Source organism: Poecilia reticulata, chromosome 14 (assembly GCF_904066995.2).
Source record: "Poecilia reticulata chromosome 14, P_reticulata-male-v2, whole genome shotgun sequence".
Lineage (NCBI taxonomy): Eukaryota > Metazoa > Chordata > Actinopteri > Cyprinodontiformes > Poeciliidae > Poecilia > Poecilia reticulata.
Window position 1 is genome coordinate 15970490 of NC_088843.1, and position 21581 is coordinate 15992070.

Genomic DNA, 21581 nt, shown 5'->3' on the forward strand with positions numbered 1-21581 from the left:
AAAGCACACATTACACAACACACAAATACCATGAGGGGAACAGTATTTATTTTGTTTATTAAGTACATGAGAAAATTCCAAGAGAAAGATAACATTTTGCACAGCTAGTTTCTTTTTCTGAACTCCATAGTGCAGAACAGATTCCACACAGGCAAATAGGTGGACAGTACGTAAAACCAGCGCGTAAAACAACAAAGACATGTCTCCCTAAATGCACCCTGAACATCTGCAAAGAGTCACTAGATCCAAAACCAGGGCAACTGTGTTTGTGAGATGAGTTAATAATGGAGTGGGATGTACAAACTGTTTCTGGTTACTCACAGTAGGTATGACATAGCATTGTCTAGGATTAGTTTGTGTAAGACCACCGCTATATCTGCAATTAGACGTCAGAGTATTTATTTAAAAAAAAGGTTTTCCTATAAACAGCAATTATTTCAATTAGATTTCCAAAAGATATGTCATGTGACCTACAAAAAGAAAACAAAGAAAACAAAACAAAACAAAACAAAATGTGCAATCAATGACATATTCCCTCTGAGGTGGTGGCCGTGCAGATGACCACACAGCGCAGCAGCAACTCTGTCCCAATTTGTTCCTACTTCACTTTAAAGTCGGCTCAGCTCAGGACTGAGACCAGCAGCTGACAACGTTGCTGTTCAGTAGTATTTTTATTTTTTGTAGTGGTTTACAGAGTCCATGCACGTTATTCCTCGCATAGCCTCTTTAAGGCTCCAGCTCCTCTTGGTTAAGCTCCTATAGACCCCACACACCTCCCTCCCTTCCTGCCTTCCCACATGGCCAGCAGAGGCCGCTAAGGAGTCATGGTGGCTGCCTTCCAGTGTCACTGCTATAATACCTGCTCCACTGGTCTCATCTGCACATCTCCAACCTGACAGAATATGGGATAATTAACATACACATAATTGAATAGTTAAAAATATGGGAGGAATTAACTTTACCACTTTCCAGATCAAAATATGAACAAATGACAGAGAAACGTACCTGAACATGAGGAGGGGTACTGAGGACAAACGTGACTGCACTGGCTACATCCTCTGCTTTCAAGCACTAAAAAAGAAAAACGGAGAAGCATCCCTGATGCAACAGTAGATGACATTACCAAATCGAACTGTTGTGAGAAACATACACAAACTCTTACCTTTATACTCTCATAGACAGCTGCTGCTTTCTCTGGATCGCTGTTGTGATGTCGGAAGGCAAACTCGGTCTCCACTATTCCAGGAGATATACACTACAGGGACAGATAAAACATTACTGCTCAAGGTTCACTCCTCTTTCTGTTCCACCCAGGCTGCATACAGTGAGAGTTATGACCTTCATTTGCTACTAACGGCGACCCCCCCGACCCCCACCTCCACGCCGTCCATCTTAGTGGCATTGTGATGGCCGCTGACTCACCGTGGCTTTTATGTGTGTCTTTTCTTCCCGGAGCTCTTGCCGTAGCCCCTCGGTCAGCGCGGTCACAGCGAATTTAGTGGCACAGTAGAAATGCTCATCGGCACTCGGCACAAGTCGGTGCCCGGCCATGCTTTAACGGGCCGAGAGAGAAAATCAGAAGAAACAGGTGAATAATGACATCTCACAGCTTCGCCTAAGTTCAGGAACAAATTAGCCGCATGAATAGCTAATGTTTTAAAAGCTGCTCACTGCTCCGTATAGCAGTTTTAATTCAATAAAGACACTAAAAGAGGTTTAAGCATTATAAATAAAGGTACAAACAATGTTGTGCAAACTTTATTCCACCCACACACATTGATTATGACTTTGTCTCTAAAAATGTTCTGAGTTTCTTTCTGAAACTCCGCCTTCACAACGTTGCTCCTCTATTAACCCTTTAACAATGTTTTACTGAGAAGCAGCTCGTATAATGAGCTCAGCAGGTGCGCAGTTCCACCAAGTGTTTGCTAATTCCTGCTGGCTAGTCTAGAGGAGCTGAGTGGCGAGGGCTGCTCTGTAACGCGGAAGCTCTGAAGTCTGGAAACTGCAACTCCAAGGAGGAGTTGGCGCTTAGACAACTCAGGCGTTTTGCACAGCTGAATGGTTGCCATGGGAGACTAGATTTCTCAAACATGCACGAAAGAATCAAAGCAACACTACTGGCATGTTTTTGATGAGGAAATAAAATTATAACATGATGAAAAGCTCGTATCACTTTAATAAATTAAACTATCTGGAGACTGCAGTTTAGATTTGCTCAGGTCAACTTTATCTGAAATCAAAAGCTGGCTAACAATTAAAGTAAAAACAAAACAAATCTGTAAGGGGTCAAATACTTTTGAAAACCACTGTAAGCAAGGAAAATTTTAAATCGATATTTGTCCCTCCCATTGATTTCTGTATGTGCCAGACGTTACCTTTGTTAATCCATAGTTAAAAATCCACCGTGAACAAACGGCCCTTTTGTCCCCAGATTGATTGAACAGCTTACCTGTTAATATTGATGATGTGGCCGTCATCCACGTTCCTCTCTTTCATTGACTTGTAGGCCTCGCGGGTGCAGATGGACAAGGCTAAGATGTTCACCTGCAGACAAAGCGAACACCTTCTTCAGCTACTTATTCTAAACCTGCATGTGAAGTTTTATTCGTACGCAACATGCAATTAAAAGGACTAAATTTAACACAAACATGCGTTGATCAGAACTCTGGTTGTATGTTTGGGCTTGTTGTCCTGCTGGTAGTTGAACCTCCAGCATCCAACATTTTCTTTCAGGATAATTTAGCTCAATGGTTTTGCTGAGGAAAAGCCTCCCTACTGGATGATGCCGCCGCCGCCATGTTTCACTGAGGGGATGGTGTGTTCATGCTGATGTACGGTGTTACATCTAGGCCAAAAAGGTCAATTTTGGTCTCAACTGAGAAATGGTTCCTTATGGGAAATATTCATATATTCTTATGACCATCTATCAAGAATATAATTTTTTCAGATAAACTTTTCAGATTTTTATTAAGAAAATAATAATAAATAAAATAGAATATTGTGTCATACTTTCTTTTCTTTTTCCCGGTTATGTTCTTATGTTGGTCATTACATAAAATTATGGGTGCACCGTCTGCAGTTTTCTGGCCGATCACCGATATTTAAAAAGCCTGAACTGCCGATTCTGATGGTGAATCATTTTTGTGCAGAAAGTTGCTAAATATTAGGGATGCACCAATATTAAAATATCAATATCCAATTTTACTATAGCCATTATGACTAGTAATCAATATTTATTGTATATATATCTTTGCTTCACTGTTGTTTCGACACTTAGAAAAAACCCCCCCAAAAAACTGTCACACTGCTGACTTCACCACTGCCTCAGTTAAACTACCCACAATCCTGCGCTGCGTCCCTGTCTTTGTCACATGACCAAACAAATACCACATGACCAACCTCAACCAGAAACAAACGCCCCGACTGAGGCTATGACGAGGTGCGAATACTTTTCCAAGGCGCTGAAACATCCTCGGGTGACTCGTGTTGAGGTAATGGCCGGAGCGTTAAACCCTGTGAACCGGCTGCGCCTGTCCAGCTCCTGTCCTCTAAGCTTTTGTCCCACGGTGACACTGACTGGCATCAGTTTATCGCCAGCGTGGTTGTAACATAGGGGGAGGTGATCAAACAAGGTCAGCGTACAGATTAAACACGAGCTAAAAATACACCACTGTACACATTCGTGTGGGCTACCATGACAACAGATGGGAGAGCATCACGAATGCTGGACCATGGAAACAAAGAATTAGAGCGGGAGGGGGTGGGGTGGGGGGGGGGGTGTGTTCAGTGGTCAAGAGCTCGATGAATCAAATTGGCCAGGAAAAATAGTGCCGGCTTTCATTAGTTTGCCTCCGCTGTGGGAGAGCCAGTGGAGCTGCCTGTGTGTGTGCGTGCGTGCATGGAGGGAAGCTGTGGGTGTCCACACGACGAGGCTTCAACTCCCGTTTCTTTAACAGCACAAAGTCTACAAACACAACTCTTTCGCTCACATGGGCTGAGCGTTTCGGCTCCTCCCCTCTCCGCTTGCCTGCTTCTGAAGCAGCATGAAAACGACCTCCGACTCCGGAAGCCGCGTTTTCGGCTTCATCTCTTACGCTCACTTACGTCAATCATGTTCCTCCAGCCCTCCGTTTTCCCGGACAGCAAGGGTTCGTTGTGAGCCAGGCCGGCGTTGTTGATGCACACGTCCACTCCCTTGTGAAGAGTTTTGATGGCCGAGAACATGGACAGGATCTCCTCTTCGTTGGACAGGTCACATTTGTAAGGGACAAGTGTGCCGGTGTAGCCCGCGCTTTGACATTCGGCTGCCAGTTTCTGAAACACACAAGGTTTGAATTCAGGTTAAGCTCCGTGACTCAGGACAAGAAAACAAAGCGAAACAGGATCGAGGGAAGAGCTAGGAATGATTAACTTACAATGGCACGATGAAAAAAACAAAACGGCACACCCTTTCAGGCGCCGAGGAAACGGAGAGCAGATAAAAAGACATGAACAAAAATCGACATCACACCAGCGCCACATCAAAAAAATCTGATATCGCTTATAATAAAACCCATTTATGACCCAGAGTCATACTATCGGCTGAATAAAACTCATTAGGAAGTATGATTTGAGGAGGTGAACCGGCTGTGGAGTGGATGGGGTCAGGCAGCTTTCCGTTCAGGTCACCGTCACGGTGGGCCGTGATAAAACCTGACGCGGATCCTCGAGCGAGGCGCAGCTGCCTCGGTCACCTGGAGTCGGTTCGACAGGAGGCAGCGTGGGTGATGAAGGTGGAGCTGCTGGTCCACAGAAATGATGCGCAGCGGCTCACCAGACCTCCTGGATTTATCAATTCAGAGAAATAATCTCTAGGAAAAATTCTTACAGCCAATTAGGCCTGTCACCACAACAAATTTTTCTGGACGATAAATTGCCCCAGAAATTATTGCGATAAATGATCATTTGATCATTTTGAGACAATTTTCAACTAACTATGGTAATAATGGCATGTAAATGCAAGTCCATCCACTAACTTAAAGATAAAATAAACTTTAATTTCTAAATAACACTTAACACTGGAGAATATTCTTTATATCCAAAATAAACAAACAATCAAAACAACAGTAATTAAAAAGGATTATTAAGTCTCTCTAACTCTGCTAAGTTACAACAATGACATTTTATTTTATTTTTTTATAGAAAATCTACAGCTGTGATATTTTCTTGATATACATATTGTGCTCACTGGCCCTTTGTTCTTGGTGTAGCCACACCCTTCGTTTTTAATTGTAGCACGTTTTAATCGACAGATTGAGCATGTGGTAAAGATAGGTCTTGTCATCGGTTCTATAATGTAATAAATCAGAAAATGTTTCGAGGAAGCTTTGAAATAATCTTATTATTATAAGATTAAAACCAAGATAAAACTGGTAGCATGCTTACATGTGGCTTTGACTTTCTGTTAAACATTTGATCCAAGACAAACGTTTACTAATCTATTGTGACGTTAGGGACATTTTTCTTCTTTTTTTTTTTTTTTTTTTTACAATAGTGATCGTTAATAACTACAATTACTTTATTCTTATAAAAAATTCTGTATTTCTAATCAGGATGGGACAGGATTAAAGGATCATTTTGGTTCCTTCTCCAACAAAACATGTGATGGTGTGTACATCCTATCTATCCCATAGTGTGCACCGGTTTCCCTTCGCCCCCTAAGCTGTTTAACTCAGATTATCCACAGAGAAATCATTGTCTGAACAAAGCTGTCAAAAGGTCAAAACATTGTAAATAAAGAACCCAACATAAAGCGCTTCGCTTCAACTGGATGGGTGGTCGCCTCGCTCACTTCTGCTTAACTGCGACACCCAATGTGTTCAGCAGCAGAAAACGTCCTTAGAAGTTAAATATCCGAGCAGCGGTTAGAACAAAGGCGGTAGTGACACGCGTCAGTGAATCTGCGCGGGGCCGGGCCCTCAGGCTGGACGCCGCCTGGTTGAGAAGCTCGGGTTTTATTGAGAGCGGAGGTTAAAGCGAAGGGGAAGCGGGGCCAGACTTTTGTTGGAGAGGAGGATTTAGTTGTGTTACCAAGGCTGAAGAGGGAGCAGCAGAGCAAACAGCCTGTGATCAGAGTCCAACTTACAGGAAGTCTCAGGCTGTGAATCTCTGCGTGGTTGTGGATGTGGGTCTGTTCTGGCAATGGCTGTTCTGCTGCGGTCAGTACCAGTCACAGATATGCAACCAGGCCTGAAAGCTTGAAGAGCAGCAAACATATGAATCCCAGGTGGCTGAATTTCACCATAAGATGTTGTAGTCATTTTTTAATTGTTAACACAGGATGTTTTCAAACTCGATAGTATGGTAGACTCGGTTCGTTTGGGGACCAAAGTTCCAACATTTCTTACATTTCCTCTCTGGTGCAGTTCATTTGACACACGGCACTGTGTCAAATTAACCAAACCCTTTAAAAAAAACCTGTTCCCCCCCTTCACCTGTGGTGGCGCTGCACCAACAAACACTGAAGGAAACGATATGAAGACCTCTCAAGAAGAAACGAACGCAACTTCCTTCTACATGAAATTTAAACAAAAACGGTGAGATTTTAGTTGGTGTATGATTTTTTTTTTTTTGTCGGTACATTTAAGCTGTTGGATGTGTAAATGTTTAAGTGGTATGCAGGATATTTTCGGAAAACACTGCAATTAAATCCCTAGCCTGTGATCCCTGCACATGTTGCACACCATCATCATGCCCGTCAATCATTTGTCCTTCCAGGTTGGACAGGTGTTGATGGATGAACTAAACACCTTCTCCGAGTGGTGAAAAGAGATAAAAATAGGGATTCCGAAGCGCTGCAGGCAGACCGCTTCAGGGTGTGAGACTGATCGATATCTCAAGGCAGCAGCGACGAGCACAGATAACTGAGAAATTAGATTTGACTCGGTTTGGCCGAGTGGCTCTCTTGAACAAATGAGGGATTGTGTTATCAGACACAGTGTCTCCTCTTTGCTCCTTGCAAAGACGGGTGGGTGTCCAAAAGTGATTAAAATGGTAAAAAATAAAAATTAAAACATGTAGCCACTAGCCACACGGCTGCATAGGTAGCACTTCTTCCGTTGTGTTTCCAAATTCCACGTCTTAAGCAAATGTGGCACATAAAACAATTATGCTGTCATATTACATCTTCATCCTCATTACGGAGGAAGGACGAGAGGAAGGGAGGGAGCGCTGGCGTCAAAAAGTGAACCAGAATGAGAGCATGGGAGAAAAACAAAAAAGAGACTAAGGACTTGTCCACATGTAGCCAAATTCTTTAGAAAAAAAATTAATATCTCTGCCACATCGCTATAAAAAAATTGTATCTTACACACGGGATCGTTTTCAAAAAAGGTTTCATTCACATGAACGTGCACAAATATGTCTCGGAACGTTGCTTTAAACATGGCAAACACGTAGGGGGCAGTGTAGCACAAAGCTAAAACATGTCAGCCAATCAGGTTGTTTCAAAACAACCTTCTCTTCCTGTTAGGAATTAAGCATGGTGCCAGGAGATTCCTTGGTGTGTACAGATATATACGTTGAACTAGTTTTAAGTACCATATTATAGGACTGTCTGCAACTAATGGTTATTTTAGTAATCGATTAATCTACTGATTAATCTGATGCATACATAAAAAATGGCACTCTACAATGTTTTCATTTAACCACATGAGCTTTTTTTTTATACATTTCAACAAATGGCATTGTTTTGAGTCTGTATACTCCACTTAACGTCTAATCGATTACTAAATTAGTTGATGAATCTTTCAATCATTGATTAATCACAATTAATCAGATTAATCAATTCAGCCCTAGCACATTAGAATATAGCGTTAATAAAACAAAAGATGTCAATTGTGTCAAAGCAAGCATGTATTTATATACACTATTTGTAGCAGACTGTAATGAGTGGGGTCCTACATTTCCGTTTTAACATGTACACTCGAAAAACAAAAATATACAGTTTTCTCAAAGCTATACTTTGGTCAGAGTTTTTATAAACAATCAGTTGATATTAAACAGCGTTTTTGTGTAGATGAAAGGCCAAAACACAAATATGTACTGGTTTTCCAGATATCTGGCTGCATGTGATCTAGGCCTAAGAGGTGTAAGTGCATAAAGACCAAGTAGCTTCCAGGATGCTTTAGCTTTGAGACTAGACATATGGGAGCAGGAGAAGCTCAAAAATAACACCAAAGAAATCATAGAAAATCACTTATTTAAACCTGAATTCCTCTAAACTTGTTTATTAGCTGAAAACGTTGAGAAAATACTTGTTTTCTCAACATTTTTACTGACTGAGAGACACAATCGGAGAGGCTTCTGGTGTCACCAGGCTGTGTAATCAGACAGGCAGAAGGGTGAATGGGACAGTTATGCACTTATCTCTTTTCCAAACTGCAACACTAAGCTAAAAGGTCTAAAGGTTGAACAAGGTGGGTTTACGACACTCCCTTTAAGACTGTGCAATCATCCAAGGAGATAAGGCGAATGATCACAATATCTGTTAGCAACTAGACTCCGTGATAAATCGGAGTTCCCTCCCATCAGTGGAGCAAAGTCAAAAGTCTAACAGACCTGTGACACTTTGCATCAAAACTAGTGATTTTCATGAAGAACTTTTAGCTTAATATTCAAATAAGAAAATAAAAAAACTATTGCAGTTACATGTCACCAAAAATACAAAGGCGCTTTACAGACAATCCAAGCACTCTGGAAAGAAAAAAGTGATCTGGAAAAGCAGCAATCATTTGTAGTCAGCCCCTCTGTACTCTGACATTCCTAAATAAAATCCAGTGCAACTGTTTTCAAAAGACATCTCAAAGGTTAAGGAGAGTAATATAAGAGAATATTTATTGTGAACAAATGTTGTTTGGTCAGGAAGACCGAGGAACACAACAGACGGGTCAAGGAGGAAGTTATGAAGAAGTTTAAAGTAAGATTAGGTCATAAAACAATATCAAAGTTTTGAACATTTCACAGAGGTGCGTCCAACCCATTATTGGCAAAATGGAAACCGCACAACTGCAAAACTAATAAGACTTGGAGTTCCATCCTTTTCCTTCTATTTTATGTTAGTCTTTCACATACTATCCTCATAAAACACACTTGAAGATGTAATAGACAAAAAACCAGGACCCAACATGAAGAAGCAGCATTCAGTTTTTATGCTCCTCTAATCTGGAACAAACTTTCAGAAAACGAATAAACTGTCGAAACAACGAGTTCCTTTAAATCAAGGCTAAAAACCCACCTCCTTACATCTGCCTGTGATTCATAATAACTGGAACATTAATCAATATATGTGATGTATCTTTATTTTCTTGATGATACAAAATCTAATGTTTTTATTGCTTGTGCCATAATTGGTTACTGTACTACGTTTTTGTTGTTTCTGAAACGTGGTACGCAAACAAACTTGGCTTGACAAAAACTGGTTGTGTTTTATTACAGTACTACCATTTATATTTTATATAAGTTTCAAGTTCCAGCTCTAACCTTCTGGAGCAAACACTCTCCTGCTACCAAACCGACAGTAATCCTGCGACACTACTCTCTCAAACGATGCCTGTGCTCCTCATTCATGCCATTCAATCGACAGACTGTGCAGCCTGGATACCAGAAGTGAGTCGCGGCACAGTGCATGCTGAGACGGGAGAAAACAAGGAAAACAGACCCAGGAGGACCCCATGGAGACAAAGTTGATCTGACACGGTCCAAACTGGAACGCCTTTCAAACGTGGCCAACTAAAAGGGGGCTTGGTGTATTCAGCCTCAGAGCTTCTAGTAGACATAAAAAGCCTTCCAGAAATCAGACAAACACTCGCTAACTACGCCAATTTGGCTGCTGGTGAAGAGAAAAATAAAATCTATTTGCATTCGTCCCTTGTTTCTCTGAACACTGAACTTGATGAACTCTACTGTCTCAGTATTTGTATTTGAAAAAGGGGAATGATTCAACAGGAATATATATATATATAGAATATAGAAAATTTGCCTGAAAGAATCTTCAATAATTTCACAGAACTGATCCAGAACAGCACAATCAGTTAAGCAAGGTTGGTGGCATCAACTAACTAACTAACCAACTAACTAACTCACTCACTCTTTGGTTACCTAGTAACAGCCTGTTGAGTAACTTGCGCAGCAGTAGTTTCATGTTTTGCCACCATGCTCCATAACTGCTTATAAATAAAAAAAACAATGTGGAGTGAAAGGAGAAAATGAATAAAATGTCAAGAGGAAACTGCGGATAAGACAGGAAAGGTCACACCACCAGTTTAGCAGTAATTCAGATATTTAAAACAAAAAAATGAATCCTTAATTACTGATATTAAACGCTAATAATACCGTGATGTTTTTCAGCCATATTCATCCAGCCCTGTTTAAAGGTTTCCATTTCACTCCTCTCGCTCCGTCACACATGTTCGTTCCATTACATGTGCCGACCTGCTGCTACAGCTGCGCTAAGCAAATGAACATTCCTGCAATATATTTCTCCCTCACACGTCAGAGCAGCTTCTTGAAACATGGCACGTGCTGCTGGCATCTCACAAGTCACACGACTGGAGAAGAGCGGGCAATGACAGACAGGAAGTTTACGATTGCTGGAGGCTCAAAGAGAAAATATCAGTGAGCGTAAATCTTAAATCCTGAAATATGAGAAGAGAAAGAAAGCAGAGGAGAGGTCATAAGTGATTTAAAACAGCTCTCTATATACAACGCTTTCATTTGATTTTATGTTTGTTTTTTGTTTTTTAATTGTGCTGATGCAACTGGAATGTCCCACAAGAGCAGAACCCATGGAAACAAAACAGATTATTCAGGTATATGTTGTTCTTCTGGTCGCAGCGGAAAATGTGCCGTCAGGCTTTCTGCATGGGTGAAACTGACGAGGTGAAGACGGCGCAAGGTAACCCGACGAGTTCAGAAACATTCTCAGGATGAAGAAAAAAGAAAAAAAAAAAAAAACAGCAGAGAGAAGCTGGAATTGTAACAAACTTTTTTTTTTTTTTTACAAACTCAATATAGGCCTGTCACAATAACAAATTATGTTAAGAGTATAAATTACCCCTGGAATTATTGCAATAAAAACACTTTGAGACCATTTTCAACTAATAAAGTAATAACAATAATGACATGGCAGATAAACCCTCTCAAACATAAAAAAAACCTTAATTACTACAGACTTACTACTTCGGACTGTCAAATGTCTACACCATTTTTCATCAATATTTAAGTGGTGGTTATCTTTACTAATTGTTGTCCAAAGGGAAATGATCATACTCAATTTAATTCAACATGCAATTAATTGATTTATTGCTCATCTTTCCACACTTTTCAGATTTTTATTTGAAAATAAAATGAAAATAATTGTGACTACTTCACAATTATGGACTGCTCTTTGCTGGGCTAGCAATACGAACCCCGATAAACTACGTTTCGTAATGCGGAAAAGTGTAAATACTTTTACACTAAAAGACACAAAAAAAAGAGATTAGCAAAATAAGGCTAAAAAGCATGAAACAAAGGAAGTAAAGCTGCCTCATTTGACCCACTTTCATTCCTCTCCAGCGGGGCGAATCGGTCACTGTGATACTAGAAGACAGGCAGTCTAGACACAGCCCGCAGGAGATGACTGAGGCAGTCTATGTGTCTGAAAACAGAGATATTTAATGTGCTGCCTCAGATTCTGAAGCATGACTGAGCAGCTTCTCCGAACAGGCCCAGAGTGGAGCCAGATCAGCCGAGGTCTCCCGTCAAGCTTCTAACTCACCTGCCAAGAGCTTTCAAGCTTAATTCAAGATTAACTCCAGGCAAAATAAGGATGCTTAGGTAGAGAAACCAGCGAGAGACCAAACGCCTGCAGAGGAGTAGAGACGCCCAGAGTCACAAGTCTGTTGAAATGAAGTGAAAAGGGACGCGGAAACTTGCAAAGTTATCGTGCTTTTCTGCATTGAGTGAGAGATTCTGAAGCATTTTAGCTACAAAATGGTTCAATACGACATGTCTGAGTAAGAACTTGACTCATAGGCTGTATGAGGTGCAGGTGCAGGTGCATGCATGGCAGGGCCGACTGGCCTCATTATGCCTGAGAACCTTTTAGTGGAAGTAAAGCTGCAAACATTGTGGGAGTATGAAACTTCATGGAAAAGCTCAATGGAATCATGTGGGTTTTTTTGTTAAAGTAATTAAATGAAAATGACCGTTAAATATCATTAATAATCAAATTTAGCCATTCCAGTCTGCCCTGGTTTTCTTCACTAACAACTTTAATGGCTTTTACTTAAATTCATCTAGCGATTTCTCTATATAGATTAAACGTTTTGCTGCAGCTGTATGGAACCACTTTACAGGAAATATTTGATGAAAACACACAAAACAACAACAAAATCAAGTAGAAATACTCAAAAAAAAAAAAAACATGTGACCAGCTGCCTTGTGTTACCACTGGAACGTGAGCATGAAAATTTCTTTAGAGGAAGATTTAATCTTGATTAAATACAAATTTAGAAGAAAACAAGTAGAAAAACTGACCATGTCATATTTTCATTACTAACCAACTATAGAGTGAGTTGGACTGATTTCACAGCAAAGTCTGGGGTCAGCAATCTTTACCATCCAGAGAGCAAATTCTGCTTGGCAAGTCCAAAATAATAATAATGAAAAAATCACACCTTTTTAATTTAATTAATTTTTTTTTGTGTGTATTTGTAATCAGAGATTCCCCCAGTGTATTATAAGCCTGGCAGGCAACCAGGCTTTATTTGTGCCTCCACCAGGCTTAGCATTGCTTATTTATTTAACATTTTTTTAAATGTTTGCATTTTTTAAGACTTTAAAGTTGGTGTTCAGATATTAATCTTCCAACAACATATAATTATGAAATGATACTTTCAAATTTCCTGTCAACTTTAAACATTTTTTAACTCAAAAACACAACATGCTGCTGGATGAATGACTGCCTTAGCACCCAACCAACAGGCTTAGCAAGTTTTCTGGGGGAAACCTTGTGTAATATTGTATTAAAAACATTTAAGTGAAAAAATGAAAAAGAAAAAATCTGAAAAATGTGCCAATTTCCTTATCCGATTAATTTATTCTATTGATTATTTGAAGTTTCCAAGCAGAAATTACCTAGAAACACACCCAAAAAGAAAACACTGCCAAAAAAGTCATTTTCATTTGCTTTATATTTGCCATATCTTTGAGTTTGTTTAATAATATTCTATCCAAAGTTATAATAGAGGCCTTTAAGAACCACATGCAGCTGTGAAGCTGCAGGATGAAGCTTTAAAGCCGTCAAAGACCAGACAGAGAAATGTCATTTCTGTGCACTAATGGACAGAAAGATTATCTGATTCTCCATATTCTTATCTAAGCTTCTCTGGGAATGCTTTATGCCGAGTCACTCTGCACACATCGGTGTGACAAACAGATGCCCCAAATTATCCGTGCTAAATTTATTTAATCTCAAACTGCAGCAGTGACAGCTCTGAATCTTGCATCTCTTTTCATCAAAAGCTTCAAATATCAGCTCTAAAAAAGCTGCATCTTTACAGAGAGGGAAAAGTTATTTTTACTTTTGGTCTGGGTTAAAACAAACATGCCCCCCATTTCCATCCTCCGTCTTTTAACAAAACGCCATGCTGTCCATGGAAGAGCATCACCACACGCCAACAAGGCACAAACTTTCTTTGGTTTGCCGTCATATCACGGTTCCTGAAAGCGTGCTCAGACAGGGACGCAAAGCGCTACATTCCACACCGAAGCACGACCGCCGGATTTGATTATGTGGCCGACTCCGCCCTGCCTCCACCTTCAACAGCTCCTCTCAAAGGCCCGGCCGATCTCCTCAACACGAGCCCTGACCTGCAGGTAAGTACTTGAAACTCAACAACAAACATTGTAATTATTTTTAGATTAAAAGCTGCAGACAAAACGCTTAAGATGTTATTAGTAATCTGACGGGACGTAAACATACGAAAGTCTTCGGATTTGTGCAGGACAAAATGATCTACAACCCCCCCTAGAGTTTTATTTTGTTTTGTTTTAAATGACATTAGAAAACATGAATTTTGAAGTATTTTATTGGAAATTTAAGTGATAGACGCCCACTGAAAACAAAGTGGGCGTTTATCGTATCGTTTATCAAGAAACATTTTGCACTACATTTCAGGTATAGATGTTTATGCTAAAAAACCAGAACATGATCAGAAATGTTATTTTCTACACATTTTGTTCCACGAGAACATCGTTAAATATCAGTAAGTTCCAAAAATATCATTAAATGCAGTAAGTGTGTGCAGTTTAGTGATATAAATCGCACTTTTTTGAAACAAGTAGTGTCCTGAAGAAGCCTATATCTGGTGAGTGTTTTTCAAGAATATTTGTGTTGGTGGCCCTACAAATGTTTTGCCATGCAGTCAGTATCCTGCAAAACTATGCATTACCTAAAAAAAAAAAAAGCAAATATGCTTTTTTTAATCTTTATTTTAATCTTTATTGCTATCACAATAACACAGCAAAATATTGTGATAAAATCTTCCAAAATGGTGAAACTTTTTGAACACCTGCATGGTAGAAGATAAAGCTTGCATTCACATTCACATCCTCATAAGTGTGTTTGCATTACAGCTTCACAATGTGCTGGGTGAGCGGAAAAACGAGAGAACCATGTGGGCTATGTGGGAAGTGATGGTTTAAAAGGCCTGAGAAAGACTTTGGAGGGGATCTAATATGGCAGGAGAATCAATATTCATTTCCACAGTCGGGCTTCTTTCTCCACTCTGGAGAGGATTTCGCAAGCGTTAATGAGAAGCCGAGTCTCCGCCGCCTTGGCTCCCGTCCTGTCCATTCCTGCACCGAAGCCCATGGTGACCACACATCGCCCTCCAAAAAAAAGAAAAAAAAGAAAAAGAAAAACCCGCCCGACTGCTCTCTATTCTCACTGACAACAAAACAATGCTGCTGCCACGACTCTCCGATCCCCTTTTCTCGAAAGTCCTGTTTGTACAAAAAACAGACGACGGTGGCGCTCGGGGCCGCGTTTCTGACTCTCCCTTTGTCGTTTCATCTGCTTTATTGCTCGGAGGGAACGTTGAAGTGAGGAGGTTCGCTTCCCGAGGTGAAGGCAGCAAAAGCCGGAGGGAGGAAGTTGGTGACAATTTGCTTGGTGATGTATTGGGTACATACGTTACCCGGCAAACAGCATGCCGGGTTTGGCACAACTGCAAGGAAAAGCTTACAAAGCAGGGTTAGCACAGAACTGGCTCAGTCCCGCTCTTTGAACAGACACGCTATAAAGAAAAAGTACTGAAAGTAAAACAATTCTATATTGTGATTTTGTATTTTTCCCCTAAAATGAAGTCTGCCCACCTTATAAAGGAGTAAAATACAGAACTCTTACAAATGGAAAGAACCAAGTACAGTAGAGCTTACATTTTTTGACCTTGTTTAGGCTGACAAAGGCTGTCACAGTTAACTATTGACAGGATGTGGCCATGTGACTGGAGTATGAATGGAGGGAGGACGACTGTTGCACAATTCACACTCACTCTCAGATGCTGTGGGTAAGGGTGTGTGTTTATAGTCAGGGTAGGAGGAAATGTTCGCCATGATAAAAACACATTATAGAAACATTTGATTTTTTATTTTTTTTAAATCTAAGTACGAAAATAAAATGAATCGACCCGATCAACACTTCAGCTTCCTATTTATGTTTATAAGCATAAACAAAAAATACTACAGTTTAAGGCAAATTTTTTCCAAAATTTTGATTAAATGCTGTAGCTGCTTTAATTTGAAACCGATTTAAGTACAATGGCTTAACCAAAAAAGGATATGGGATGAAAACTCACCAAATTTTGGTGATATTCTGTGCGTTTATTGCACAGAATTACTCTCTCCCCACTTCTGTTCTTCTACAAGTAGCACTGGGAGTTCAGAAAGCTGACTTTGCTGGGTTTCTCTGACATTTTCTTTAAAATCCAAGAACAGCATGATGGGAAATCTGAGCAGCATCGAAACCGTGAAGGTGTTTAGATATTTACTGCAAACTGTAAAGAGCGAGGACGCAGAAACTGGTGGAGCTACATTTCCAACATATCTGATTCTATTTTGGAGAAAAGGGAGGGATGTAAACTAGTCATACGCAATTTACACACCTTATGTCACAACGTAGTATCACAGGAGTCTGCCCCAGAGGAGCCAGGAAGGCTCGTAACTTTGTTACAAACAGGCTACCAAACAGTAGCTATGTGTCCATCCAGTTGTCATGCCAATTTTGAGAGAGCTTTTAAAAACATCGGCAAAACAAAATAAAAAATTAAGAAGAGAAAATGCCAATTAGGCGTAGAACTTAACTAGTTTAGAGCCGATCAATTAGTTTACGAAAAGCATCATTTCGTCAGATGTTGGCAATATGCATTCCTGTAATAAATAGAAAGTATGTGAGGTAAATGTTCGTCAGAACTTATGTGGAAATGTGTTTCCCTCTCCCCTTCAGCGTGTTAACCCTTGTTGGAAAAGTCAAAAAAAAAAAAAAAAAAAAAAAAAAAAAAAAACTCAAGCAAACATAAAAACTATTTTTGCAAAACTGAGGAAGTTATTTAAAATTTTGCCACAACCGTCAACCTTTTTTAATGCGATAAATTAAAATGCGCATACAGAAAACATTAACGGAAACACGGCTAATGGTAGGTGCAGCAGGGTTTTAAAAGATACAAGTACCTTTTCCCCCTCCTCTTCTACTTGTTACTGCACGCTGCCGGTCAGCTGTCACTTTTCCCATGCTCCCACAAAACACCAGCTTAATGGCTCGGCTTAATATCTGGTCCACTAATTGCTTTACATAAAGTCACCACGACTTCTTCAGAAAACAATCAGGCTGGCAAAGTGTTTGAGAGCATTTGTGGTTCTGCTGTGTTTTCACTCCAGGTTACTAAACCACACAGAGCTCATACTGATCGCCTATGCAGCTAGGCGAAGCTATGGTGTTCAAATCCAACTGTGATCAGGGTTTCCCCTGTTGTATTATAAGCCTGGCGGGCCACCAGGCTTTACTTGTCCCCCCACCAGGCTAAACAATGTTTACATATTTTAGTTTTTTTTAATGATTGCCTTTTTTTTTAAGTCTATGTTTAGGTATTAATCTTCCAGTCTTCCAATAACACATAATTACCAAGTGATATATCCAAAATTCCTGTCAACTTTAAACATTTTTTAACTCAAAAACAAAGCGAACCGCTGGATGACTGCCCTAGCGTCCTGAGCACCAGGCTTAGCAAGTTTTCTGGGGGAAACCCTGGCGATAACAGCTTTCCTCCCGATAGGGTATAAAGGTAAGCATTTAAAAAACCCTTGAATCAATGAGGCGACACGGGCGAGGCCTAAATATTCGCAGAAAAGATAAGCAAGGTGCAGAACCTTCAGGCTTAAAGGGGCAGGGCGGCAGAAACCTGTCTTGAAAGAGTCCTCTGTCCTCCAGCTGACACTCCGACAGAGTGATCCAACCTGATTTTATTAAGCGGAACCTGTATACCGACTACAAATATCTTTTGTCAAGTTTATGATACAAAGAATTCAACTGTGATCTTTATACACAGAAGTGTCAGTCAGAAACGAAACTAATTTGGCCTTATCGTTAACCAGTAAAAAGACATCAGGGCACGGATTAAATATTAGCCATTACAATTATTTTAGTCAGGCCTATCAGTTAGTACAAGTGTGTCGTTAGAACACCTTTTTTGGCAACAAATCCTACCTGAAAATGTTGGTTACAACTGAACAGAATATGTTAATTCAGTCAGAGAACAATAAGCCTGATTAAAAAAAAAGAAACTCATTATATGGATATGTATTATGAATGCATATCCATATAATAAAAGTTCAGAACTGTAAAAACTTCAATTCTAGCCCAGCAAGTTTCATGGAGTTGTTGCTAGTGATTTCAGCTGTAAATGGTTTACATACCACCTTAGAAAAGATTTTAAAAGTATACAATAGTATTTCAGTGATGTCTCTGCTTTAATCGCTGCTTTAACCTGTGTTTTGTTTTCCTGTCTTTCTAAAATGAGACAACTTCATGAAAGAAACAGCAGTGGTTCTTGCAAGTCATGATTCCCCTACAAAGGACTCAGTCGTGATAAACTGGATCAACTTCAGACATAAAACTTGCTGGCGTGCGCTAATGGCAGCGCCTGTGAAACTGTATCCTTGAGATTCATTTGGTATTGATCCATCTGAGCTTGTCGTTCTTTAATGTACATTTAGGGAGATGATTCTGGATTGAGACATGTTAAATAATGTGGCGTTCTTTATGAATGATTTGACTCTTGACTGTGCACATATGATTAATAAAACAGAAGTTGCCAAATAGTGCCTGTTGTGTCTAAAGTTTGACATTTGACCAACTCAATCTATTTGAGTGATTAAATTGATCAATTTGAATAGACTGATCTTGAAGCAAAAATAATTAGAATTTGACTCATTTTGTTCAGTGGGTAGATTTGAGTAAAATGTAGGAACTTAGATGTGGCTAACTGATTTCTAGGAAGACGCCGAGATTATATCTTAAGGATGGGATGGGCAGTTGTCAGTGATGTGAATACGGAAGGATTATTATTGCTCCCTCCGTGTAGAAATGTGCGACATACACCATCATCACTAGGTAGATAGAACTCTACTGCACAGGACATGTCTCTGTCTCCCTTGATTTAACTGTTAATATGTTAAATGGCACATGTAATTATAAACTAACGGCTTTATTTATTTTTCATTAATTTGCTAAACTTAGCAGGGCACGCCTAATACTCCCAAACAAACCTACAGCGTCTGCTTCACCGTGTTTCACCACCTGGATAACGACTTTGTAACACAGGGGCTAAAGGTCTGTAGCTTCAACAGTAAAGCTAATGTTAGCTAGCCGTTAACGTTAGTTAGCAGGAATGTTGTTGCTCTGACAACACTCAATTTTTCTTTCTTTCATTTTTTTTCCCTTCTTAATAACATTCCTCTAAACGACACCGCTTACCTCAATTTTGTCGACATTCCTGGCACAGCCGACAACCCGCATGCCCTGCTGGACCAGAGCCCGGGTTACAGCCGCTCCAATCCCCACCGAGGCTCCGGTCACCAGGGCCACTCTGCCTTTCCACCGCTCCATCTCCACCAGCGTCTTCACCGGGACCGTTTCTGACGCGAACCTACAGCTCCCCGCGCTGCGCTTCTGCCAAGCCCTAAATCAGGCTGCCGCGGTTGAGGATGTCGCGGGGGTTACGTACGGTATTCGAAATATGGGATGCACCCGTTCCAGAGTCCCGTATCAGTCTGCGCAGCATCCAGGACGACGGCGACAATAAGAGGTCGTAAAGATCGATCCATGCGCCTCTCGGACCGAAATACGAAGAGTCCGGCTGCGTTGAAATGTTTGACTCACTTCACCTCCCACTTTCATTTCGAGCCACCGCACTGGGCTGGGAAGTGTTGACAGTAGCTTATTAGCACCACCTAGTGGAGAGGATGGAATAGTAAAAGTCAAAGGTGAAACTGTGGCACAAATACCACTGGTGGTGCAAGGTGTGCTTTCTGAGATGCCTCCAGATTCCAGAAAGTCTTTAAGACTTATAAAGTGGGTTGCCCCAAGGTTGTATGGGGTCCTAAGCAGAATTTCATTCAGGGCCCTAAACTTGAATACAAATTTAGTGGATACAGGAAGGGGGGCCAGATTTATTTAGCTGGGCTTAAAAGCAATCTGATAATTAGTTCTTATCTGCTAAAATGTGCTTTGTGAACAAATTGAGTTCAAATACAAAAAGATTAAAGTCATGGCATCAGATTATAACTCTGTGAACACAACAATCAAATAAAAAAAAGATTACTATTTGCATCCTTACAGCACACTTGCCAATTCCTTGGGCACAAGTGGGCCATTCATCCTTCACATTACGCCTTAGAATACTTTTTTTCAAAATAATCCTGTTAGTCAAAATCAATGCAAGAACATTTAATTAACATAAAACTTTCTGATTACAAGTTTCTCCCACCCAGAATCCTAACATTTCCACTAAAATGAAATGTAACGTGAGAAAAATGCTTAGTCTGATTAAATCCGGTGCACAGCGAGGAAAGCGCCGGGCACCAACATCAGTACAAACTGTCCAAGAATGTGAGCCACTGTTCACATTCCTGGACAGTCAGTTTTATTTCTTTAACCGGAAATTAAACATTCAAAGGCATGAGAGTAGAATAGGCTGACAACTTAACCATATGCTTTATTACCTATTAATCTAACACGGGCCTCTGATGACATGAAGTTTACACTTGATTCAGAAATGTATTACAGCCAAAGAACATTTCATGCTTTATAAACCCAATAGAAACTTTCTGGAGTTTACTCACAAACAGTGAGTTGGTGCAGAGATTCATGAACTGGTCTACTACCAAGTTGTTCCCTGCAGGCGTGAAGCTCTCCAACAGAGGGACGTTTGGCACTGATTGTTAGAACTGTATTACATTTTTTCTGTCATTTTAATCTGAAACTGGATCTATGTCAGATCAGTAATTCTGTTTATCCCTCTCTGTATGCATTTATAAAGTGGAGATCCACAATGCTGCCAATATGTTTTTAACTGTAATCCGTGCAGCTGTTTTGACAGAATTAGTAAAAGGCTCAAATGAATGAATAAAGCCCTGAAGTGGATTCGTTTTGAACATAGATTTGTTCGGAGCATTCTGTGAGGCACAAGTTGCAAACTTCTGTCCTCAAGGTTTGGTGTTCTGCAACCTTTTAATGCATCCTTGTCTGGACACACTTAAAGGGGCAGTATTATGTAAAATCCACATTTTGAGATTTACATCATCAAAAACATACCTGGAGTATTGCTTTGATTCTTCCACATGTTTGAGAAATGCTTTAATCTCCCATGGCAACCATTCAAATGTGCAAAATGCCTGGTTGGACCTAGCTCCGCCTTCGAGGCGCAGCTCCTCCCTCATTCAGTTCCTTCAGACTAGCGGCAGCAATTAGCAAACACCTGGTGGAATTACACATCTACTGAGCTCATGATATGAGCTACTTTTCTGTCTAAAAAGCTGTTAAAAGCTTTTTAGAGTGATATCATGATGACTTTGAGTTTCAGGAAAAGCTGGAGTTTTTACTGAGGAGGAGGACCCATTTGAAAAAGTTAAAAAATGCAGAAGTTAAATTTCTTTCAAGTCATATTAGATACAGTATATACAGCCTTTTTATAACAACTGAAGGTAACAGTTGCTTGATTGTACAATAAAATGGCACCGTGTGCCTGGAAAATACACAATACTGTCCCTTTAAAGAAAAGTTATTGAATTGCCTTTCCTGAATGAAATCAAGTTCTAGAGTCCTGCTAATGACCAAAGTATTTCATTCAGGTTTGTTGAAGCTGACTCACACCTGAAGGTTGGAAGACACTGGCCTTCAAGTACTGGAGCTTCAGATTCCTGCTATCTGGGACATCCCAACTAAGCCACAGTGTAAAATTTTTGAAGTCTGATCAATAAAATAAAATTGGGACTTTTCT

At 40.2% G+C, this 21581-nt stretch overlaps 1 protein-coding gene across 2 annotated transcripts; it reads right to left on the minus strand.

Annotated features, from left to right (window-relative positions):
• Window positions 1-26: 26 nt before the first annotated feature.
• Window positions 27-19505, minus strand: dhrs11a (dehydrogenase/reductase 11a). 2 transcript variants are annotated; one of them, XM_008428090.3, is made up of 7 exons: window positions 19058-19504; window positions 4108-4317; window positions 2453-2547; window positions 1423-1552; window positions 1163-1255; window positions 1006-1071; window positions 27-892 (listed from the first exon to the last, which is right to left on the minus strand). In XM_008428090.3, exons 1-7 carry the CDS (start codon window positions 19187-19189, stop codon window positions 851-853), a joined length of 768 nt encoding a protein of 255 aa, XP_008426312.1. In that variant the 5' UTR covers window positions 19190-19504; the 3' UTR covers window positions 27-850. The 2 variants fall into 2 exon arrangements, with proteins under 2 accessions (XP_008426312.1, XP_008426313.1); XM_008428091.3 differs by lacking the exon at window positions 27-892 and having other exon boundaries at window positions 1006-1098; window positions 19058-19505.
• Window positions 19506-21581: the final 2076 nt, after the last annotated feature.